We start from the raw sequence: 25180 nt of genomic DNA, 5'->3' as shown, positions 1-25180 counted from the left end.
GTGATAACTTCCACTTTGACTTTTATTTCACACAAAGATCAAAAATATTTTTAATGCACTTCATTCTTATCTTTTATTAGCTCATATTTATTTGACTAGATTTTCAGTGTTACTTAAAATTAATTGCACTTCTTTATTTGCTGTCCAGTAGTGTTGCTAACCGATCAAAACGTAGCTGGTTTTGTGCCTTTAGCAGCAACTTGATTTGCAGGAATCAGAAGGCAAAGGTTTTTTATAAGATGGATGTGCTCATTGGTACAGTTCAAACTCCTGTTAGGTTGGCAATGCTATTCGCAAGTGTGGCTCCTTCAGACTGCAATTCCATGTTCGACTTCAAATCAAAAATAATCTAGGCGAGTTGTTCTTGGCTTGGCAGGCAAGAACCTGATCTTGCCTTCTGAAGAGAGAGACACAAAACTTGCCTTCTGAACAGAGACACAAAACAGCTGGATTCAAGCTATATGAACCTTTAAAGAAAGCAGCATGCGCAGTCTTAATGATTTGTGATGGTTTTCCTTTCTACTGCAAGCGAGGAGACAATAGCCGGGTTGTATCCAACCAAGTTACACTCACTGAAATTAATGAACTTAAGTTAGTGGTGTTCAGAAATTCCCATGGGTTACTCTGGGTATGCCTAATGTTGGATACTGCCCTTTGTTTCCCAGGACACAAAGCCAGGTAACAGAAAGAAAGAAAGTTTTCTATCTTATGTGTCCTTTCCTGGAAATAAGCTCCACTGAATATACTGGGACTTGCTTCTGGTAGATACAGTGGTGCCCCGCAAGACGAATGCCTTGCAAGACGGAAAACCCGCTAGACGAAAGGGTTTTCCGTTTTGGAGGTGTTTCGCAGGACGAATTTGCTATGGGCTTGCTTCGCAAGACGAAAATGTCTTGCGATTCCTGGGGTGTTTTTTTCCGCTCCCTACCCCCTTTTTCTAAGGCACTAAGCTGCTAATAGCCTTTTAGCAGCTAATCCGCTAATCCATTAAGCCTTTAATAGCCGCTAATAGCCTTTTAGCAGCTAATCCGCTAATCCCTTAAGCCTTTAATAGCCGCTAATAGCCTTTTAGCAGCTAATCCGCTAATCCCTTAAGCCTTTAATAGCCGCTAATAGCCGCTAAACCGCTAATAGCGCTAATCCACTAATCCGCTAATGGGCTTGCTTCGCAAGACGAAAAAACCGCTAGACGAAGAGACTCACGGAACGGATTCTTTTCATCTTGCGAGGCACCACTGTATACGTAGGATGGCACTGCAAGTGTAAATAGTGCAGATGTGAAACAATTAATGTAGCAGTTAATACAGGGGTGGAATATGATTGAAATATGATTGAATGGTGGGTGCTGATGGAACTCCAGCTACGGAACCAGCTGGCACCTGCCATGTAACTATAGCAGGTGGTATTCAATGAACTAGTTCCATCAGCACAAGGACTTTGGGCTGTTTGACAGAACTTCTCTTCCCTCTCCTCATGCACCCCCTGAATTTGTTCAGGGGTCCTCCACCCACCCTCCAGAGCAGATTTTGGGAGGGGGCAGGGCACATGCAGGGAGAGAATGGGAGAGTTCCACTGTGCAAACAGGAATTCTTGAGCTCGCGGAACAAGCGTATTGGATACTGGAGGAGGAGGAGGGGGAGTTTGGATTTGATACCCCGCTTTATCACTACCCGAAGGAGTCTCAAAGCGGCTAACATTCTCCTTTCCCTTCCTCCCCCACAACAAACACTCTGTGAGGTGAGTGGGGCTGAGAGACTTCAAAGAAGTGTGACTGGCCCAAGGTCACCCAGCAGCTGCATGTGGAGGAGCGGAGACGCAAACCCGGTTCACCAGATTACGAGTCCACTGCTCTTAACCACTACACCACACTGGCTCTCAGGATTCTACCAAATCACCAGCAAATATCCATTAGGATTAAAAAAAAAGGAGACACTTCTTTTGGCATGATGTTTGTTCTCTGTTACTTTGGAACAGACAGATTTGCCTTCCTGAGAGATTCTCCTAAACAAAGACATAGTCCTTTAAAAAAATTTTTTTTTTAATTCTTCTGATAATTTCCCTCTCCCGCTCGTGACTCCACTTACCATTTCTGCTTCTGCATTTACCTCCTCCATCCAGACTAGCTTTGTCTCTAAAGAATGTATTATTCAATGGAAATGCTATGCAGTTTCACATGGGGAAATGATAACTGCATTTATCTGTGGTTTCCACGTAACACACCTGCCTTGCAATACTGTCTGGGGACTTGATCACCGCTAGATTATCAACAGTTAAATTGAAAAAACAACAACATTTCCCTCCCTAGCTACCCATGCTCTCCACTTCTTACAAACATGACTTGCTTTTCCACTCATCTCACTACCTAAGAAAGAAATTTGTGCAACTGGCTAAGGCACACCCAAGCGTAAGGTTGCATGATTCTTCAGGAGTTTCCCGATTTATTGCATTCAACTGTGTGAACCCCCGGACCCTGAGTTTAACCTGGACTGGTCTCCCCGCTATCAATACAACAGACGTGAACCATATTGAGGCCGGCCCAAGCAGCACCGTTTGCTTCTTCTATGTATTTATAGTATTCTTTCTATGCTTTTGATTCAGTGCCAGCACCAAAGAAGACACACAGAATGATCCTGTGCCGATATATATTGCAGGGAAAGACAGCCTTCCCTGGTCACAGATGTAGGATTTGTTGCTTTTTCTTTGCTTCTGAAGAGTTAATAGAAGCTGCTAACCAGGGCCTTCCAAATTTCAGGTACACATTACAGGGTGTATTCCCCCCCCCCCGCACATGAGGATTTAATCCATATAACGGAAAGCTTAGGCACACTGCTATATCAAAACTAACTTTTAAGAAGGGCAGAGTTTGCTAAGGGCAATTTCCTGGGTCTCTGCATTCATTCTGTTTTCCTCCAGTGGCAAAAAGCATTCTGGATGTGCAACGTGCAAGAGATAAATACCACCCACCTGTCCATTAGTATTTTTTAAAATTGTCCTCTGATTGCATCACAAATGCTGATACGGCTACAGAAGTAGCACAGTTAATATACTTCTCATTTTGTCAATCAATACCAACTTCAAAATGCATTATTGATATAAAATCAGCCAGCTCCTCATTAATGCTTCTAGACCCTTGCTTGGCTCACACAGTCACGTAGGGGGAAAACAAGTTTCCTTGATTGGTGCAAATCCTTCAGAGCTTTTTGGCTTTCCGCCTTGTTCAGCTCTGGGCTCTGGCTTGCAAAGGGCAACCAGCATCATCTATGGCTTGTACTGGGTAGACTGGCAGGACCAGGTGGGATATGCGGCTCCACAACCCACTCAGTTTGTCCGTGTCCATGCGGTTGTAGGATGTGGAAATGTCTGAGTTCGTGAACTTTGCCCAGAGGAAGTCCCGTACGTTTTCCTCCACAGTCTGCAGGCCAACATTAGGCTCCAGGTTCTCGTCCTCCAGCAAGACTGTCAAAATCAGCGCCACGTCTCTGAAAGCTGCGCTCTCGTGGTCGCAGTACTTGTAAAAGATCAAGGTGGAAGCCGCAGGCAGAGACTCAAACTGATGCACCACGGCCGCCCTCCCCCCTCCGCGGAAGCCAGAGGTGAGCTCCTCGTCGACAGCCAGTTTGGCCCTATCGCTGCTGAGAGTGGATTTCGAGGCTCCATCCACCTGGACCGTGCTGCCGCCGAGGGATGAGGAGTAGATATCGGCAATCTGGGAGCTCAGACACTTCAAGGTCGCTTTGCCTTCCTGCGCAGAGGCAAGGAGTAAGGTAACTGGCTCCGTGTGGCGGGAAGAATTGAGGTGTTTCTGTAGGACTTTCCGGACCCGTCCCCACAGGTAAGGTCTCTGACCCGGGAAGCTGTCCTTCAGAGGATCAAATCTTGACAGGAAGGCCTCCACAACTGGGTTTTTGGGCACATTCATAGGGCGAGAATTTAAGTAGCCAGAGGTGCCTATAAAAACAGCAGCCAAAACCACCACAGCTCCCAGAACAAGCCCATGGGACGCAAAACCTGATGACCATGAAAGACAGAAAAACATGATTCAGAAAGGAGCCCGATATACCACTAAATGCCTTATCATCACTAATATTTGTAAGCCACTTAAGGAAGTCTCTCTCCCCACTAACCAGCTGAAGAGCAGGATAAAAAATGCTACCAATCAAATTGTTGTCTGTTGCATTGTGAAAATCAATAAAAAGCTTTATTTTAAAATCGATAAAAGTCAATCAATCCACATGGCAATAGACTCAGGGAAAGACATGGTGGACGGCATAGACTAGTGTCAGGGAACTGCCATCGGCAGGACAGGAGGTGCCAAGGCTCTCTGAGGTAGAGAGAGACTTGACACCTGAAGAGGGAACCAGTAGGGGGCGAACAGGAACGTCAAGAGAAGGAGAGTCGGAGGAATGGCTCAGAGATGCTTCCAGTGAAAACAGTGGGGAAGTCTCAGGACCTCCTATAGGGACACCCGTTCCTCGGCGGAAACTGTCACGCAGAGAGTCCAGAAGACGTGTTTCCGTTAAGGAGCTTTTATGTTGGAAACGTTTCCGAAAGCAGCCACTTTCGGATTCTGCTAGCGACTGACGCAGCCATGCTGGAGGGGCTCCGTCACAGGCAGAGGTTTGAGAAGCTGTTCAAACTCTGAGGGATTGCAATTTACACACAAGCAGCTCTTCATCCCATCACAGCAATCCGAAAGTCACCGAAAGCTAGCTTGTGCCAGGGAGAGGCATCATGAGCGAACCAGCAGGAACCGGAGGGGCAGCTGGAGGAGGTCCAAGCCTGGAGGAAAGGTATAGGACGTTGGAAATCCAGCTTGCCTTGCAGACGGCGAGGCTGGAAGAAAGGAGGGCTCAGGATGCAGAGAGGGGGAGGGAGAAAGCCACCCCACTCAACAGAAAGATGCCAGGATTGGTGCAGAAATTTGGGGGGGACCCCAGGAACTACCATGCCTTTAGGACAGAGATGCAATATGCTCTCAATCTGCAATTCGATGACTTCCCTGATGAGGAATCGCGAGTGGCTTTTGTAATTAGCCACCTCGAATCAGGGGCGAAGGACTGGGTTAGACCCTTGATGGCAGCAAATAATGAGATCCTAAAGGACGCAATGAAGTTTTTTCGTGCCATGGACCTGATGTTTTCCAGTGACATTGAGCAGGGAGGGGTGCGAAGGCAGTTAATGGCTTGCAAACAGGGAAACCGGACTGTCCGTGAGTACTGGACTGAGTTCACTATGTTGATTCATCGATTGGGGTGGGACTTGGCTTCTGAGCCCATTCAAATGCTTTTCGAAGAGGGTCTGTCTTCGTCCTTGAAAGATGAACTTTCCCGGAACCCCAGAGCAGAGTCTATGGACCAGCTGACTAAAGCCGCGCTAGCCATTGGAGCGCGCCAGGAAGCGAGGGCTTTGGAGAAGCGGGAGGGGAAAGGAGAACGTTGGAGGGAGCTCCGCATTCCAGACATTCCAGAGCAGCCTTTCCCGCCGGCAGAGCCGATGGAAGTGGGAACAGCGCGTGCGCGCACAGTTTCAAACATCGGTGAAGGGCGGAAGAAAGAGGGAAAGGGCGGGAAGAAATGCTATCTCTGCCAACAGCCAGGACACTTTGCCAGAGTCTGTCCACGGAGAAAGGAATGGCAAGGCATGGCAGGAGCTGTTGGGGGAGAGGAGGAGGAAAGCACAGAGCAAGTAAAAGCCAACGCCTGGCTGCCGTCGGGGCACAGCAGCCAGGCTCAAAAGCAGTGAGAGTGCCCGCACCAGAACCTCCCAGGCCTGCTCTAGTGATAGAGGTGTTGCTAGAGCTGCCAAATGGACACCCCCTACAGATCAAGGCCCTGCTGGATTCAGGCAGCTCCTGTAATTTCATGAGTAAGGAGTTCGCAGCTGAGCACCAGATACAAACCCTCCCCTTAAGTAAACCCCTGCAGGTAACCACGATTGACGGCAGAGAGCTGTTGGGAGGAGAAGTGAACCAACAGACAGTTCCCATGATAATGAGGGTGGCAAGACACACCGAGAGGATAGTGTTTAATGTGGCCACCTTGGGAGGAGCTCCCATTATTTTGGGGATGAGCTGGCTGGCACTTCACGATCCTCTAGTGGGATGGCACCAGAGGGTGGTCTCCTTTGGGTCGGCGCATTGCCTGGAACACTGCAAGCAGGGGAAGGATCCAGGGGGAGCCAAGATCACCTTAGCTGGGATGGAGGTAATGAAGCAAGGGGAGGTGCCTCCGCAATATGCAGATCTGAGCAACGTATTCAGCGAAAGAGAAGCGGACAAACTGCCGCCGCATAGACCCTTTGACTGTCAAATCAACCTACTCCCGGGGGCTCAACTCCCAGTGGGCAAGCTGTACGCCATGTCAGACAGGGAGATGCAGGAGCTGAGGGAGTTCATTGACAAAAACCTGAAGAGGGGTTTCATCAGAGAGTCCCGAGCGGTGGGGGGCAGCCCAGTGTTTTTTGTGGACAAAAAAAACACAGATAAGCCGAGACTTGTAGTGGATTTCAGGGCCCTAAACGCCGTGTCGGAACCCCTGGCCTTTCCTATGCCCCGAATTGATGACATTCTGACCAGGGTGAGGAAGGGGAAGATTTTTACAAAACTGGACCTGCGGGGGGCGTATAATCTGATACGAATAAGGAAGGGGGATGAATGGAAGACCACCATGTTCACCCCTTTGGGAGCATTTGAATACCTCGTAATGCCCTTCGGTCTCCAAGCCGGCTCCGCATGTTTTCAAGCTTTCATCAACCACGTCCTGGGGCCGTTGCTCTACAAGAATTGTGTGGCCTTTTTGGATGACGTGTTGGTGTATTCGGAAAATGAAGAGCAGCATGTGAGGGACGTGAGAGAAGTGTTGGGCCGGCTGCAAGCCAATCAGCTGTGGGTGAAACTGGAGAAGTGCCAGTTTCATGCCAAGGAGGTGGAATTCCTGGGGTACCGCCTGTCAGACCAAGGATTGGCCATGGATCCAGGCAAGGTCCAGGCGGTGCTGGAATGGAAGACACCGAAAACCAAGAAGGATGTGCAAAGATTCCTGGGGTTTGGGAACTTTTATCGGAAGTTCATCAAGAATTTTGCACACTTGACGGCGCCCATCACCGACTGCCTCAGTAGCAAGAAGAAATTTGTTTGGACGGCGGAGGCGGAGAGAGCTTTTGAAGAACTGAAAAGGGCTTTCGCTTCGGAAGAACAACTTCTGCATGTGGACCTACAGAAGCCCATGAGGGTGGAGACAGACGCGTCAGACAGAGCGGTGGGGGCTGTGCTTCTTCAGCCGGGAAGAAATACGTCGGAGTGGAGACCGTGTGCCTTTTTCTCGAGGAAGCTGAATAAGTCCGAGCGGAACTACACGGTGTATGACAGGGAACTACTTGCCATTCACGAAGCGTTCCGGAGGTGGAGACATTTATTGATTGGGGCACAACACAAGGTGCAAGTGTGCACCGACCACAAGAATTTGGAGTATTGGAGAACAGCTCGAGTACTCAACCAACGGCAAGTGAGATGGGCACAGGAATTTTCCAAATTCCACTTTGAGATTTGTTATGTACCAGGCCCAGAGAACGTCAGGGCGGACGCTCTCTCACGCAAACCAGAGTACTTGGAAGGGGAGGGGGCGAGCGAAGAAAGACATGTCATTCCTGAGGACCGCTGGGTGTGTGGGGCGGCGCTGGTGGGGAGACGAGAGCTGGTAGAAGAAACGGAAACTGACGAATATGCCCAAAATAAGCTCAGAGGCCTCAGGGGAGAGGGTGAGAGCCCGGAGGGTTTTGAAGAAAGAAATGGGGCATTGTATTACAAAGGGGCGCTGTATATACCAGAAGGTGAATTGAGAGGGAGGGTACTCAAGCAGTTGCATGATAGTCCCACGGCGGGACATTTTGGACAACACAAGACCATGTGGATGGTCACCAGGGAGTTTTGGTGGCCCAAGGTGAGGGAAGATGTAAAGGAGTATGTAAGAGGGTGTGACCAATGCCAGAGGGCCAAGGGGGAAAGAAGGGCGCCGGCAGGGTTATTGGAACCACTACCCACGCCAGAACGGCCTTGGGAGGCGGTATCAATAGATTTTATGACGGATCTGCCCAAATCCAAAGGGAAGACGGCCATCATGGTAGTAGTGGACCTGTTAACTAAGATGTGCCACTTTGTAGCATGTTCACATGCAGTCACAGCGGAAGAAACAGCGAAGTTGTTTGTAGAACACGTCTTCCGGCTGCATGGCGCCCCCTTGAGGGTTGTCTCGGACCGCGGGAAACAATTTACTTCCAGGTTCTGGAGGAAGCTCATGAGCTTGCTGCACGTGGAAGTCAATTTTTCGACGGCCCGGCATCCTGAAACCAACGGGCAGGCGGAAAGAGCAAATGGCATCCTCCAACAATATCTGAGGTGCTATGTCAATGACAGAGGGAATGATTGGGTCGAAAAGCTGGCGCTGGCAGAATTTGCCTACAACAATGCGGAGCATGTGTCCACAGGGATGAGCCCCTTTTTGGCCAATTACGGGTGTCACCCCAGGGCATTCCCGGGGGAGGGGGGCGAGAGATGGAGCGTCCCAGCGGCCGAACATTTTGTAGAAGAGATGGAAGCGATCCATCGTCAGCTTCAGCTCAACTTAGAAAGGGCCAAGGCTCAATATAAGAAGCAGGCAGACAAGAACAGGAGGGAAGGTGAAACCATAAGGGTGGGGGATCAGGTGTGGTTGTCCACCCAAGGGTTGCCGTTCAAAGGGGGTTGTAAGAAATTAAGACCCAAGAGATTGGGACCCTTTGAGGTCATTCAGCAGGTCAACCCAGTGGCTTTCAAACTCCGGTTACCCAACCACATGAAATTGCATCCAGTGTTCCACAGGTCATTACTGTCACCGTACAAGGGGGGAGGTGAAGAGGAGCACACCAGGGGACCGGTCTTGGAAGAGAGGGAAAGCAGTAACCATGTAGCGGAAATCCTCGATTCCAGGTGGAAGGGCAATCAGGTGGAGTATTTAGTGGCGTGGGAAGGGGAACCGGAGTCAGAAAACACCTGGGTGACTGCAGAGGAGGTCAATGACGAGGTTTTAACAGAAACGTTCCACCAAAGATTCCCGCGGAAACCACAGCCGGTAACAAGGTTTAGAAGGGAGTATTTCGGCACCACAGACGAGGAAGAGGAACTGGAAGGATTCGCGGAGTCGGAGTTGGAAGAAGGAACGGACTCAGATGACGAGGAGTACCGAGAGACTAGGAACCACAACGAGTGGAGAAAGGTGTTCGAAACTTCAGACGATGAGGAAGGTTCTTTCCGGGGTTTTACCTCCTCACAACCCGTAGGGGAGGAGACGGGAAGGGGTGAAGGGGGCCCTGGAGGGGAGGTGGATGTCAGGGAACTGCCATCGGCAGGACAGGAGGTGCCAAGGCTCTCTGAGGTAGAGAGAGACTTGACACCTGAAGAGGGAACCAGTAGGGGGCGAACAGGAACGTCAAGAGAAGGAGAGTCGGAGGAATGGCTCAGAGATGCTTCCAGTGAAAACAGTGGGGAAGTCTCAGGACCTCCTATAGGGACACCCGTTCCTCGGCGGAAACTGTCACGCAGAGAGTCCAGAAGACGTGTTTCCGTTAAGGAGCTTTTATGTTGGAAACGTTTCCGAAAGCAGCCACTTTCGGATTCTGCTAGCGACTGACGCAGCCATGCTGGAGGGGCTCCGTCACAGGCAGAGGTTTGAGAAGCTGTTCAAACTCTGAGGGATTGCAATTTACACACAAGCAGCTCTTCATCCCATCACAACTAGCTTCACCTTGTACTGAAAATATTTCATACTCCAAAGGGGGGCTGCCACCTCCTGACACACACACACACACCAGGCTCCATTGGCAGCAAAGTTGCCGTCAAACATCAGCTCTGCCCCATGGACAGCTTCCCAGGGGCCACATGCAAGTGGTGGCCAGGGCCAGAGAGAAAACTGGGGAGCGGAGTCAGCAATAAAATGAGCAGGGCAATGTCTGTGGCTCTTGTTTTTCTAGTCAGCAAACTTTTTCAGCAGGGGGCCAGTCCACTGACCCTCAGACCTTGTGGGGGGCTGGACTATTTTTTTGGGGGGGGATGAACGAATTCCTATGCCCCACAAATAACCCAGAGATGTATAACAGCAGCAAGAATACTTATTGCGAAGTATTGGAAGACACAAGAATTACCCACTCTGGAAGAATGGCAGATGAAGGTGATGGACTATATGGAATTGGCGGAAATGACCGGCAGAATCCGAGACCAGGGAAAAGAGTCAGTGGAAGAAGATTGGAAGAAATTTAAAGACTATTTACAGAAACAATGCAAAATTAAGGAATGTTAGAATGATGCTGGATTGAAGTTAAGTGGGGTTTTTTAGCAGCAATGTTAAGGAATATGTAAAAATGGATTGTTAACGGGTGATAATCTAAAGCTATAATATATTAAGATAAAATTAAAGAGGGAAAGGATTTGCTGAATTAACCAACTGAACTGGAATACAAGAAAGGGAGGTGTGAGGAGGTCAGGGAAACAAGTAAATGAAAGATAAGATATGGAAAGACTGATTTGTTTTTAACTGTTTTTATTTTGTATTTTCTTTTTCTTTTTATTCTTTTTTATTGTTTCTAATTTTTGTAATATGTTGAAATTTCAATAAATATCTTTAAAAAGAACAACAACAAATAACCCAGAGATGCATTTTAAATAAAAGGACACATTCTACTCATGTAAGAACACACTGATTCCCAAACCATCCACAGGCTGGTTTTAGAAGGCGATTGGGCCGGATCCGGCCCCCGGGCCTTAGTTTGCCTACCCATGTTCTAGCCGCATGAACGCGCGCTTGACCTCTGATCGGTCATGTTGATGCTGCTTACCAGGAGGTAGAGGGAAGGAGAGAGGAGGAGAGGTCTTGGTGAGATGGGAATGTTGCAAGCAAAACAGCCAAGCCAACCCAGGGTTTCTGCAGCCGAGTTTGCACTTTGCCAGCCTCACCTCCATCCTCCTCTCTCTCCCTTCTGATAAGTAGCAACGCAACTGACCAAAGGTCAGGTGAACATGGCGGACCCACCTTGCCATCCACTGCTGTCGCCTGGGCAGAAGCATTGGGGAGGGTATAGGGCAGGGAATAATAATAATAATAATAATAATAATAATAATAATAATACAGTGGTGCCCCACAAGACGAAAAACCCGCAAGACAAAAGGGTTTTCTGTTTTCAGAGGCGCTTCGCAAGACGAATTTCCCTATGGGCTTGCTTCGCAAGACGAAAATGACGAAAATTTCTGAGTTTTTTTTTCGCTCCCCAACCCCTTTTTCTGAAGCGCTAAGCTGCTAATAGCCTTTTAGCAGCTAAACCGCTAATCCCTTAAACCTTTAATAGCCGTTAATAGCCCTTAAACTGCCAATAGCGCTAATAGCGCTAATCCGCTAATGGGCTTGCTTGACAAGACGAAAAAACCGCAAGATGAAAAGACTCGCGGAACGGATTCTTTTCGTCTTGCAAGGCACCACTGTATTTATACCCCCACCCATCTGTCTGGGTTTCCCCAGCCATTCTGGGCGGCTTCCAACAAAGGATTAAAAATACATTAAAACATCAGTCACTACAAACTTCCCTAAACACGTGGCCTGGGGTCCCAAGGGCCAGAGAGAGAGAAGGGATGGGCCTGGACGATCACATTCGGCCAGTGGGACAGAGATGCCCCACCCCTTTCTTACACAAGAAACCCTGGCTGAAAAGGAATAGACAGTTTCGGATACTAAGAACTGGAGTAACAAGCCCATTTAATTTAATTTAATTTCCTTTTTTGTCATTTCTTAATTAAAATTCATTTGATCAGCTTTGTTGCTATGTAGATGACAAAGTTTTTCTCACCATTACCAGGTTGCTCCATCGGTCGTTCTCTTGCGGTCTGGTGGCTTGCCTCCTCTGAGCGGGGCTCCGTCTCTGCTTTGCATCCCGTGTGCCCTGAGAAGCACATCAGCGTCACCAGAAATAGCAGCAAGGAGGAAGGCCAGCCGGCCCAAAAGCAAGACCAGAAGAAAAAGAAATCATGTAGTAGTGTACCAGGTAAAACGTGAGGGCGCTTGCCCCGAAAGCTCCCTTCTTATAAATGTGGTGGTGAGTCAGTTCAAATTCTTGCTCTCTGGTATTTTGGAAAATGAGATTTATGTAGGGTGTAAGTTTCGTTTCCAATGTGGTAATGCTTTTAACTACACTATTGTAGCACACCTCCCCCCCCCTTTCCATCTTGCACTTAAATGTCCAAATGTCTTGCACATTATAGTCCAAATGCTATTCATCAGGAAATAAGGATTTGTTTTAAGCTTTTCATGTGTGCTAAAATTCAGGTTTTTTTATATTAAAAAATCATTTAACCACATCAGTTAACAGACATGGATACATATGCTATAATGTTATTGTTTCAGTTAAATAAATTGTTTAAATCGTTATTAAGGAAATAATTATTTTTCCTTTGGACAACAGAAAAGTTGGCCAAATATAAAGTTAACTTATTAAACCTCACAATAATTTCATAATTATCTGTCAATGTATTTCTAATAGTATCAGTAATTTTTGGTATAACTGTAAAAACTACTCTGAAAATTTACTATTCCAAAAATTAAACCTTCATCTGGTTGTAAATATTAAGATTATACCAGCAAAATAAAAATAATAATGCAAAAAATAATAATGATTTAAATCAAGTCTTACTAATTATTTAAATCGTGATTTAAATTGATTTGATTTAAATCAAATCCACCCTGGCCTGAAGTTTATACAAAAGTCAGGTCAGGAGTGGTATGTACGGTATTTCCTTGTAGTCTATTCCTCTGACCTCCAATTCTAACAGCTAACTGCCTGATTAAAATATATGAGCTTTATCCTCTTCCACTTTAATAACAAACAAACAAACAACACACCAATCATCACACATTCCATGCTGGAGCAACTTTAAAAATAATAATCATGCAACAAGAATAAGTTTTATACTTTTATGTCCTTTATTCCAGGTGCTTAATTTAAACCCGCTGGTCCTGATCTGTTTCTTTAGTGCGGAATTTTAGACTGGTCTCTTTCATATGTGTATGCAGTCAAAGTCTATAAGACGCACCAGACCATAAGACGCACCTAGTTTTTGCAGGAGGAAAACAAGAAAAAAAATTATTCTGAATCTCAGAAGCCAGAAGAGCAAGAGGGATCACTGTGCAGTGAAAGCAGCAATCCCTCTTTCTATTCTGGCTTCTGGGATAGCTGCGCAGCCTGCATTCGCTCCATAAGACGCACACACATTTCCCCTTACTTTTTAGGAAGGAAAAAGTGAGTCTTATAGAGCAAAAAATACAGTAGTTACCATGGAATTGTTACAACAGTCTTACCTTCAGTCAAAGATCTTTCCAACCCAGGGCCTTCAGGCTTTTCAACAACTGTTTCTCTTTCCTTCTCCAATAGATTCTCTTTTGCATCATGAGGGTCCTCCAAGGAGTGCTCCCATTGCTGGCTATGTGAACTCACTTTTTCCTGAAGGATGGTTTCGGGCAAACTGTTCTTCTCTTCCATTGGAGAATCTTGTAGGCCAACTTGGGCTGAACATTCAGCCCTTTCATCTGAGGAACCTACCACATCTTCGGGTGCAAAACTGTCTGATAAACTATCTGTGCCTGAGGAAGGCAATCTATTACATCCTGGAGGACCACCTGTCTCTGTTTTCAGGAGATTTCCGTCAGAATCTAAGTCCTCTGTTCTTCCCTCAGGTTGTTCCAAGGAGTGAAGGCTCTGCTGGTCCTCTGAGCTCATTTTTTCTTCTAGAGTAGTGCTGAGCAAATTCTTTTCCTCTTCTGTGAGAGAATATTGCCGTGTAACTTGGGCTACACACCCAGTCCTTTCACCTAATGGGTTTACCACATCTTTATCTTCAGAACTGCCAGATATGCTAAATGAACCTGGGGAAAGCCTTGTGTCGCATCCCAAAGGGCCACTGGGCTCCATTTTCAGCAGAACTCTGTCAGACTCCAAGGGCTGTTCCAACAAGGAATCCTCTATGGTTTCTTCCGTTTCATTTTGTAGAGTATTGGGTGAGATATCGTCCGTATTTGGGGGCTGAAGAGTCATCTTCCAGTGCGTTATCAGCTTCTCTTTTTTAGGGAAGCCTGTATGGGCCACAGAGAAAAATAACTGGCTGTTGTGCAATTATCAGGTGATTTTGAGTTACAACTTACTTAAAACCTCACAGTGTTGTTGTGAGGACAAAACAGGGCAGAAGAGAACCATATACACCACTTTGAGCTCCCTAAAGGAAAGGTGGGACATAAATGTGATAGATAATAATAAAATAAAATAAAATCAGAGTCCCTATGTATTCAAGAAGCTTTACAGTTCCATGCAGAGGAGGTATCATACGGCACATCCAGTAGATTGCTACAAACCACAGCTTCAAACAGATTAATATTTATTGTTGTTTTATTTCTATTGTTTTGTTATTCTTTGTATGGTATGTTGAGCAGCCTTTGGCTGAAAGGTGGGCTGAAAATATCTTAAATAAACCCAACAAAATAGTAGCCAGTGGCAAAGCCAGCCCTATTGTTCACAATTTTATCCTGTCCTTTCCTCAAGGAGCTTTATTCCGTTTCACTTTCTGACTTCCCAGGATTACTCATTTCCCAGAAATGAGGTTACAGGGAACCAGGCAGAGGACCTTCTCGGTAGTGGCACCCGCCCTTCTCGGTAGTGGCACCTCCAGCGGTGCGGCAGCAGCGGGAGGCCCCATTAGCTAAAGTGGTGCTTCAGGTTAAGAACAGTTTCAGGTTAAGAATGGACCTCTGGAATGAATTAAGTACTTAACCCGAGGTACCACTGTATTATGATTACCCTGTTACGTTTCATGGTTTACTCCAGGTGGAATATTCCACTCACTGCAGCACATTGGCTCTGAGGGCATGGCCTTCCAGGGCCCACACTGCCAGCTTGGTCCTTCAGGTTGAGGGGGAAGACTAGCTTGGGGTGGCAAAGACCCAGGTTATGAGGAGTTGCTGATGTACCCACCCCACATTTAGTGTCTGTCCACACCCACAACTGAGTTAGAGGGCACTGCGGAGAGTACCATGAATTTGCCTGAAGCCTAGGTTCCTACTTGGGCACTTGCTATTTCCCAAACTAGGAAAAGCCCCAGTGTCTTTTAGGGCATCGCCATAAGGAAGACCCACGGGACGCAGGTGGCGCTGTGGGTTAAAGCCTCAGCACCTAGGACTTGCCGATCGAAAGGTCGGCGGTTCGAATCCCCGCGGCGGGGTGCGCTCCCGTCGTTCGGTCCCAGCGCCTGCCCACCTAGCAGTTCGAAAGCACCTTCGGGTGCAAGTAGATAAATAGGGACCGCTTACCAGCGGGAAGGTAAACGGCGTTCCGTGTGCTGCGCTGGCTCGCCAGATGCAGCTTGTCACGCTGGCCACGTGACCCGGAAGTGTCTGCGGACAGCGCTGGCTCCCGGCCTATAGAGTGAGATGAGCGCACAACCCTAGAGTCTGGCAAGACTGGCCCGAACGGGCAGGGGTACCTTTACCTTTTTACCTTTATAAGGAAGACCAACCAAGGTAGGCCATTTTCCTTTCCTCGACCTGTTAAGTAGCCATTGTCCAACTCTTATTAATTACAAAATAAATAAATAAACTGAGCTCAAATCACTTTTCCTGTATATTTATTTATTTGTATAGGCCACCCAATAGGAATGCTCTCTGGGCAACGTACTAGCGACAGAACAGGGTTTGCCAAACTTGGGTCTCCAGCTGTTTTTGGACTACAACTCACATCATCCCTGACCACTGGTCCTGGTAGCTAGGGATGATGGGAATTGTAGTCCAAAAACAGCTGGAGACCCAAGTTTGGGAAGCCCTGCGATAGAACATTAAAATATAATAAAACAATAAAAACAGCATACAAATTTGTTACCAAAGAGGTTTTTTAAAATATATTTTTTACAATTAGAATTATAATATTATTGAACTATAACATTCCTACATTTTAGGTGGTATTTTAGGTGGTAATATATATTTTAAACCATAAAGTGGCACCCACTGCAAAAGTTGTAGGGAATTTGGGTTGAGCTGTGATGGACTCACCTGCCTGAGAATTCATTGTCCCTGTCAAAACAAAACCCTACTATTCAATTCTTCAGGGCAGGGAGGGAGGGAGAAGTTGGACTTTGATTTGAGAAGAGAAGGAAGAACTGCAAAGCAAATATAGGATGTCCTTGATTGAATGACAGCTTTATGTGGATGGTATGTAAAAAGTGAGGGAACAAGGCGGAAGCAACCACAGTGAGTTAACCCGTTAATGGCTGACAACACACGAGATACGGGGTATTAGATGTTAGTTGTAGGGAGGGGAGAAAATGGAAGGAAGGAGAGAGGGCAAATTGGCCTCTGCCAACTTCTGCCAGTTTACAGTAGGCATCCTTGGGGTAGGGTGTAGGGTTGTATCCAGGAGACGTACACCCTGGATAGACTAAACACTATATTTTAGGGAGAAGGAAAGGGGAGAGAACAGCTTTTTCTCATCCCTACTCTCCAGAATTGCTACCCCTTCTTTTCTGCATCACAGTAAAATGCTCAGATTTGGGGCTCACAGCTTCTTCTATATATATATATATATATATATATATATATATATATATATATGCTTTCGTAGATTTTCACGGGTACAGGAATGCAGGTTTTGGTGTCCTCGGGTGTCTTCCCGTGTAAAAGTTGGGGTGTCTAGGCGACGTTTCGACGAGGTCTCACTCGTCATCTTCAGGCTGGTGCTTTCGGCTTCTTGTTACTGGAACAGAGCTCTGTTCCAGTAACAAGAAGCCGAAAGCACCAGCCTGAAGATGACGAGTGAGACCTCGTCGAAACGTCGCCTAGACACCCCAACTTTTACACGGGAAGACACCCGAGGACACCAAAACCTGCATATATATATATATATATATATAATATTTTATTAAAATTTTCACAAAATGACAGAAAAAACGAACAAAAATGAAAAAGAAAAATACAAAAATACAAAAAATAGAATAAAAACAATTAAAAACAATTCCATCTTTCAGAACATATCTTACATTTGCTTGTTTCTCGGACTTCCCCACACCTCCCCTCTTTGTATTCCAATTCAATTGTTTGTTTAGCAAATCCTTTCCCTCTTTACCTTCCTCTTAATTTTGATCTTAATAAATTTTTACTTTGCCTTTCCATCTGATAACATTTCATTTTTACATATTCTTTCAAACATTACTGCTAAAAACCCCTTATCCTCAATCCAAACATCATTCTATCATTCATTAATTTTGCAGTGTTTCTGTAAATAATCTTTAAATTTCTTCCAATCTTTTTCCACCAACTCTTCTCCCTGGTCTCGGATTCTGCCAGTCATTTCTGCTAGTTCCATATAGTCGGGGCTCACAGCTTCTAACACTGTTTAGAACAATACGGAAAGTCCTACAAGTGTATGTGTCCACCTGTTATTCCTCTTCCTAAATTTTTCTTGCAGGTGGCACTTGTACCATGAAATACTGGAGCTGACTAGGTCAGTCACCCGAGGAAGCATGTGTATGTCTCTGTATGTATCATAATGTTTGTTGTATAGCTAACTTACTGGATTTCGAAAAAACCAAGATAATTCTTGAACCAGAACAACCTGAAGGCATAGTGTTAAATTTCAGAATGCAGCATTGGATGAATAACACTCTCGCAGAGCCCCAGCCCTGTCTCAATGGCAAATTATATTCTACAATCAATGCCGGCCCAATACATTTTGGCACCTGAAGCAAACCCCAAAATGGAGTCGTCGTCCCCCCCCCCCCGCCAGGAAAAAACAGGTGAGTGAAGATTGGCATTAGAAACAAGGGGGGGGGAGGGAGTGGAAGAAAGATGGGCACCAGGAACTCATGCATCGGACAGAGCTGTAGCTATGGGGGTGGGGGGCTAGCCAGGTTTTTTTGCCCCGGGTGACGCCTCCAGAAGAGTGCCATTGAGGCTACCGGACTGTGCCTGTGTGTACACAAATGCACGTGAGGCGGGTGCCAAACTGGGCTTTGACCAGGGTGAAGTAAAGCTTAGTTTCGCCCCTGCCCTGGGTATCCTGTTGCCTGAGGTGATCGCCTCATCTTACCTTATGGATGGGCCGGCCCTGTCTACAGTGTATGTAGATGGAAGGAAGTTTCCCTTGATAAAGAGTTCCTGTATTTTCCCAACAAAGTGCGCTTCGTAGCGAGGCATTCCTGATCGAACCAGGGTTTAGATTTGTTGGAGTATAATGGTTGTCACGGGACATGGGTGGCGCTGTGGGTTAAACCACAGAGCCTGGGGCTTGCCGATCAGAAGGTCGGCGGTTCGAATCCCCGCAACGGGGTGAGCTCCCGTTGCTCAGTCCCAGCTCCTGCCCACCTAGCAGTTCGAAAGCACATCAAAGTGCAAGTAGATAAATAGGTACTGCTCTGGCAGGAAGGTAAACGGTGTTTCCGTGCACTGCTCTGGTTCACCAGAAGTGGCTTAGTCATGCTGGCCACATGACCCGGAAGCTGTACGCCGGCTCCCTCGGCCAGTAAAGCGAGATGAGCGCCACAACCCCAGAGTCGTGTCTGCGACTGGACCTAATGGTCAGGGGTCCCTTTACCTTTAATGGTTGTCGCATTGCCTTTTTTGGGGTAAAACAGGGTTGAAGAAGTGAAATCAAATCCTGGAACAAGTTTATTCTAGTTTCAGGGCATGAGGAGTTTAAGAGGTTGTCTCTCCTAATGAGGAATGTATCTGAGCGTAGGCAGTGGAAGACAGGAGTGCCTGGTGTGCTCTGGTCCATGGGGTCACGAAGCGTCGGACACGACTAAACAACTAAACAACAACATCTGAGCGTAACCTCCCAGAAAAATAGAAATATTGTTATATAAGACAAAGGAACATTAATTTTCCTTAAAGCGGGGAAACCAGCTTTCCTAGTTTCAACCCACGACTATTTCCTATATCTTACGGTGGTCTCGAAAATATTGATTACTCTCCAGTCCATCCGAGCACATTTCTAGCCAAGGCCAGGGATGGAGGAACGGGAGCCGCCCAAATGCTGGACTCCTGCTCCCATCAGCTCCTACCAGCTTGGTCAGGCATGATGGAAACTGTAGTCCGATAACATTGGGGGGGGGTGTCACAAGTTGCCCACCCGTTCAGGGCACTCACACACACCCAGACCTAGGTGCTCACGCTGAGAGCCAACCTTGGCAGGCCTTTCTGCTCGCTCTGCCAGTCCGTGGAGAGGGTTCCCACCCAGTGGCGTAGCGTTGGGGGGTGCAGGGGGGGGCCCGGCCGCACCGGGCGCAACATCTGGGGGTTAGGGTTAGGGGGCGCAAATCCACGGGTTAGGGGGCGCAAATTACTTGCCTTGCCCCGGGTGCTGACAACCCACGCTACGCCACTGTTCCCACCCCTGCCCCGTTCCTTGCCTGCTTCGCGTTTTGTTATTTTTCAGCGCGGCGGACTTGTTGGGCTAACCAAACGTTGCAGAGGAACTCCAAGAGCCGCAACTGCAAGCGCCGCTCCCGGCCATGCATTGGGGAGAGCCAGGCAGTGGTGAATTAAAGCGGGGGCGCTTGCCTCGCGCTTCTGTCTCCCTGAACCCAGCGAAAGGCGCGACCGAAACCCACCTTTCCAAGCGTTGGCTAATTCTTCTCTCTTTTGCGCTCCTCCTCCTCCTCCACTCTCCGACCAGGAAGTAAAGATGAAAACGGACTCTTTCCCTGTAGAAAGTGACTTCAGGCAGGCCTTCCCTTTGTGTGTGTGTTGCTTGCAAGAAGGCGTTTGGTTTTTGCGCAGAGAGATTAGGACCCCCAAAGCCTCTCCAAACTTCCTAGCAATTCCTACTGGAAGCCCAGAAGCGCAGCGCACTTACACGCCCCGGACTTTCCATTTCTACCAACGTCAACACCATTCATCCCAAATGGCACTAGGTTCCCCCCACCCCACCCGAGGGATGCTGGGACATGTAGTTTTCTCAACCCTCCGTGTCCTAGTTAGGAGAAAAAGAAAAACAGGTTGACGTTTCGCGGTCGAGGATAGAGCTGCAAGAGGACCCGGGCAATGTTCCTTCCAGCTGGGAAAAGTCCCTTTTGTTTGCGCTCTCCGACTCCTGCTGTGCTTTTGTGCTTTAACTCTTGAGATAGAAGGAAGAGGAGGCCATAAAACCCTGGCCGCTTTGGTTGGAAGGGCAAAGTACTCCTTTTTAACGAGAATAGAAGAAACGAGGCTCCCTCTCTCCTGTTAAAAACTCGCGCGGTACGTGGCGCAGCAAGTCTGGAAAACAACCCGAGCATAATAAACGGGGAGGGGAGAGACTGAATAAATTTGTGAGGGTCCCCCCCGCGATCGCAGGCAGTGTTTGATTGGGATGGCAAAAGAGCACGGCTGTCTTTTACTTTTACTTTTTGTTATTACGTTGTTTACTGCTCCGAGGTTGCAAAAAAAGGGCTATAAAAATTTGAAATAAACAAAAGGACGCGATGCAATTCTAATTAAGCACCCAGTGGTTTCAATGGGAATTGTCTGGACACGGGCATAATCGTTCCAGTGAAACCTATGAACCTTTAATGAATGTATGGGCAGTTCTGTGAGTGCTTGTTGTTGTTTAGTCGTTCAGTTGCGTCCAACTCTTCATGACTCCATGGACCAGAGCACGCCAGGCACTTCTGTCTTCCACTGCCTCCCGCAGTTTGATCAAACTCATGCTGGTAGCTTTAAGAACACCATCCAACCATCTCATCCTCTGTTGTCCCCTTCTCCTTGTGCCCTCCATCTTTCCCAGCATCAGGGTCTTTTCCAGGGAGTCTTCTCTTCTCATGAGGTGGACAAAGTATTGGAGCCTCAGCTTCAGGATCTGTCCTTCCAGTGAGCACTCAGGGCTGATTTCCTTCAGAATGGAGAGGTTTGATCTTCTTGCAGTCCATGGGACTCTATACATGTACTTGCCTAAAAGAAAGCCATTAATCAGATAAACTTCACCAATACACTAATGGGTATGATCTTGCAGTGACTGACCGGCAAAGCGATCTTGGGACTATGTTGGGTGGCTTAATTAAAGCATCACCCGAGTATGTGGCACTTGCGAAAAAGGCATATTCCCTGCCAGGGATTATTAGGCAAGGAATTAAAAACAGCCAGTGGTACCTTGGTTTACAACCATAATCCGTTCCGGAGGTCCGTTTGTAAACCAAAACAGGTTGTAACCCAAGGCACGCTTTCGCCAATGGGGCCTCCCAAAAAAAAATATGTTGGTAATCCCCCCAAAATGGGTTGTCATCCAAAAAAAAGGTTGCAAACCAGGACACACACTTCTAGGTTTTACGTGTTTGTAATCCAAAACGTATGCAAACCAAGGTACCACTGTATAGTGATGCATTTGTACAAATCTAATGCAACTGTGCTTGGCTTGAAATACAATGCTTCCATTGCTTCTTCTTAAAAAGGATATTGTGGCTGTGGAAAAGGGTATCCAAAATGGTGAGGGGGCTGGAACAATTCCCTTATCAGATGGGGACTGCTGGGCTAGAGAGACCTTTGGTTCTGATCCAGCATATTGTTATATGCCACCCCCAATCTCCATGGCAGTGCAAGACTCCAGGAGCTTTACCCAGGAAAGTGGGACACAGCAGGGACTGTGGTGTCTTTATGTTGTATGGTTTACTGACACATACGGTATATACAACTGAGCTTGCCGTGGAAGGGTTCAGAGCATCAGCATTGCAAGAGGGTCCTGCTTCCCCATAGGCCCAACAACATCCTTGCTCTGTTGTCCTGCTTTCCAAGTCAAATCCCAGCCTACCCTCCCCACTATTCTTAACTTGAACCTCACCTAAAACACTGGCATTGTCTTTTTCAACTAAACTTCCACTTGAGGGAGGGAGGAAATCCACTCATTTGCAAATAAGATTTGTCCTTTCATCCTTTGTCTTGCTAACACCTCATTACCCCAGGCTCACACCTCACTGCAAGCAGGAAGCTAGTCTTGACTTAATTGGCTTTTGACACTTGCTTAATTAAAGAATTAGCAAAGTCTGGCACAAATACACACTGGAGACTAGCCTATCTCAATAAGCTTCTAACACCCCAAGACTTACCGTATTTTTTGCTCTATAAGACGCACCAGACCACAAGACGCACCTAGTTTTTGGAGGAGGAAAACAAGAAAAAAAATATTCTGAATCTCAGAAGCCAGAACAGCAAGAGGGATTGCTGCACAGTGAAAGCACATACACATTTCCCCTTACTTTTTAGGAGGGAAAAAGTGAGTCTTATAGAGCAAAAAATAAGGTAACTAAATTCTAACGCTAACTTGATCAGGAATTTAGATGTCTTGCTCCCAGAGATTCCTAACATTATGTTGTAGTAATAATAGTAATAATAATAATAATAATAATTTATACGCTAGGCTTCCCCAGCCAACAGAATATTAAAAACACAATAAAACATTAAAAACTTCAGATCTCTTATAAAAGTCAAATAGTTGTTTATTTCTTTTGACATCTAATGGGAGGGCGTTCCACAGGGCGGGTGCCACTACCGATAAGGCCCTCTGCCTGGTTCTTAACAGCAACTTATCACCTTTCCTTCTGTCTGAAAGTTATCTTATGGACTTAGGACTTCTTGCTCAGCTGTGCTCACTAGATTTAAACAGGAAAAATGACATCAGGATTGCACTTTCAGCAGTTTTGATACCTTTGAGTACTTTATCTGTCTTTAAAAACACTATGGTTTTATGCACTATTACAACCTGCTGACAATGAACTCATGACAACATACTAGGTGTTCCTCCCTATTTCACCTTAGCAATAGTCCCCTCTGATAGGCTAATGTTAGTAGGTGTTACAAGGCCACCTAGTAATAAGCTTTTTTTTGCTAAGTGGGGACTTGAGATCGAGTTTCTCCATTCCAAGTCCAGCACAACAGCCACTATACCTCACTGGCTGCTAACATGTAAGTAATTTGCTTGCTTTCAAATTTTATTAAACATTTAAACATTTTTATTAAACATTTTAACTTGGCATGCTGCTTTGTGGGCTTTTGACCCCCCAAATAACACATCAACAGAGTTTACAGTGTTTGTTTGTCTGTACAACCTGGGCTCCTTTGGGAGGAGGGCCTGGATATAACTTTTGGCAAGAAAAATAAACAGGGCTTTTTTTCCAGCCGAATTTGCCTGAACTCAGTTCCGTCACCTCTCAGGTGGGCACTGCGACGGAAAAGTTTGCTTTTGCTGGGCAGGTTGGGTCAACAAGTGTTATCTTTTTCTTTTTCCCTGCCGGCAAACGGTTAACGAACGGCAGCCTCTGATTGGCCGGGGTTCCAGGAGAGGGGTTTAAAAAGGAGAGGATTTGGAGAGACAGTTCTTTAGGTTGGGAGTCAGGATGGGAGAGGAGAGAGAGTTGGTTCTGGGTAGAAACATCGCCTCTGAGGAATATATCACAAGCTGGAGAAAGGAGTCTCTGAGCTTAGTGTGAAGGACAGTGTGTGGTGTCCTGTAAGCGTAATAGGCCAGGAATTCATAGAATCATAGAGTTGGAAGAGACCACAAGGGCCATCGAGTCCAACCCCCTGCCAAGCAGGAAACACCACCAGAGCACTCCTGACATATGGTTGTCAAGCCTCTGCTTAAAGACCTCCAAAGAAGGAGACTCCACCACACTCCTTGGCAGCAAATTCCACTGTCGAACAGCTCTTACTGTCAGGAAGTTCTTCCTAATGTTTAGGTGGAATCTCCTTTCTTGTAGTTTGGATCCATTGCTCCGTGTCCGCTTCTCTGGAGCAGCAGAAAACAACCTTTCTCCCTCCTCTATGTGACATCCTTTTATATATTTGAACATGGCTATCATATCACCCCTTAACCACCTCTTCTCCAGGCTAAACATGCCCAGCTCCCTTAGCCGTTCCTCATAAGGCATCGTTTCCAGGCCTTTGACCATTTTGGTTGCCCTCCTCTGGACACGTTCCAGTTTGTCAGTGTCCTTCTTGAACTACGGTGCCCAGAACTGGACACAGTACTCCAGGTGAGGTCTGACCAGAGCAGAATACAGTGGCACTATTACTTCCCTTGATCTAGATGCTATACTCCTATTGATGCAGCCCAGAATTGCACTGGCTTTTTTAGCTGCCGCGTCACACTGTTGGCTCATGTCAAGTTTGTGGTCAACCAAGACTCCTAGATCCTTTTCACATGTACTGCTCTCAAGCCAGGTGTCACCCATCTTGTATTTGTGCCTCTCATTTTTTTTTTGCCCAAGTGCAATACTTTACATTTCTCCCTGTTAAAATTCATCTTGTTTGTTTTTGCCCAGTTCTCTAATCTGTCAAGGTCGTTTTGAGGCTGAGCCAGGAGGAGAAGCTGTGAGAATACAGGCTACTTAGGTCTCATTCCAGTCAGGAGGGGAGAGATTCTGCTAAAAAAAGATAATAATAATAAAATAATAATAATAATTATTATTATTATTATTAATAATAGTAGTAGTAATTATTATTATTATTATTATTATTATTATTATTATTATTAATTTTTTATACCCCGCCCATCTGGGTTTCCCCAGCCACTCTGGGCGGCTTCCAACAAAACACTAAAATACAATAAGAAGATTCCCAAACCAGTTAAGAGGGGTGTGGAGACCCCTTGGGGTCTGCAACTTGGAGGACCTCAGGAGTAGGGTTGTCCAAGGGGTGTGTAACTGACAGAAAAGACCACTTTGTTTAAGAACCAAAGCATTAAGCGGCAAGCAACAACTGAGACAGAACTGAAGTGAAACAGCATCATAATCTGAAGTATCCTATGTTTTATCCACTTGTCTCATAAACTTTATTTGATCAAATCCTGCCTGAGACTCCAAATTAAGTTTTCCCTCACACAAGTCCCCCACAAGATAATCTGGGGTAGTTTGTAGGAATTTGTGGAACTGGTCTTCTGTGAGGGGGGTGCTCTATATTTAAGCGAGGGCAGGCCCAATGGCGCCAGGGGGAAAAGTCCTGTTGCACCGTTGCAGGAGTTAATGGTGAATTCTGGCACCTATTTTTCTAGAAAAACAGCACTCATAATAATGATGGTCTTTTAAAAATTTCTATTTATGATTTTAAATTTTATGCATTTCCATAGTTTTACAACCATTTTAACATTTGGAAACTCGCTTTCTTCC

The 25180-nt window shown here is 46.4% G+C and overlaps 1 protein-coding gene across 2 annotated transcripts; it reads right to left on the bottom strand.

Annotated features, from left to right (window-relative positions):
- TOR1AIP2 (torsin 1A interacting protein 2) lies at nucleotides 1–20033 on the bottom strand. 2 transcript variants are annotated; one of them, XM_083446353.1, is made up of 5 exons: nucleotides 19648–20032; nucleotides 13371–14141; nucleotides 11866–11958; nucleotides 1234–4008; nucleotides 1–758 (listed from the first exon to the last, which is right to left on the bottom strand). In XM_083446353.1, the coding sequence occupies exons 2-4, from the start codon at nucleotides 14101–14103 to the stop codon at nucleotides 3218–3220; spliced, it is 1617 nt and encodes a 538-aa protein (XP_083302479.1). In that variant the 5' UTR covers nucleotides 14104–14141; nucleotides 19648–20032; the 3' UTR covers nucleotides 1–758; nucleotides 1234–3217. The 2 variants fall into 2 exon arrangements, with proteins under 2 accessions (XP_083302479.1, XP_083302480.1); XM_083446354.1 differs by lacking the exon at nucleotides 1–758 and having other exon boundaries at nucleotides 2634–4008; nucleotides 11872–11958; nucleotides 19648–20033.
- Between the last annotated feature and the right edge of the window lie 5147 nt (nucleotides 20034–25180).

The sequence above is a fragment of the Podarcis tiliguerta genome (assembly GCF_965153285.1).
Source record: "Podarcis tiliguerta genome assembly, chromosome: 6".
NCBI lineage: Eukaryota > Metazoa > Chordata > Lepidosauria > Squamata > Lacertidae > Podarcis > Podarcis tiliguerta.
Note: the sequence above shows the minus strand (reverse complement) of the source record. Positions and strands in the feature narration are given on the sequence as shown.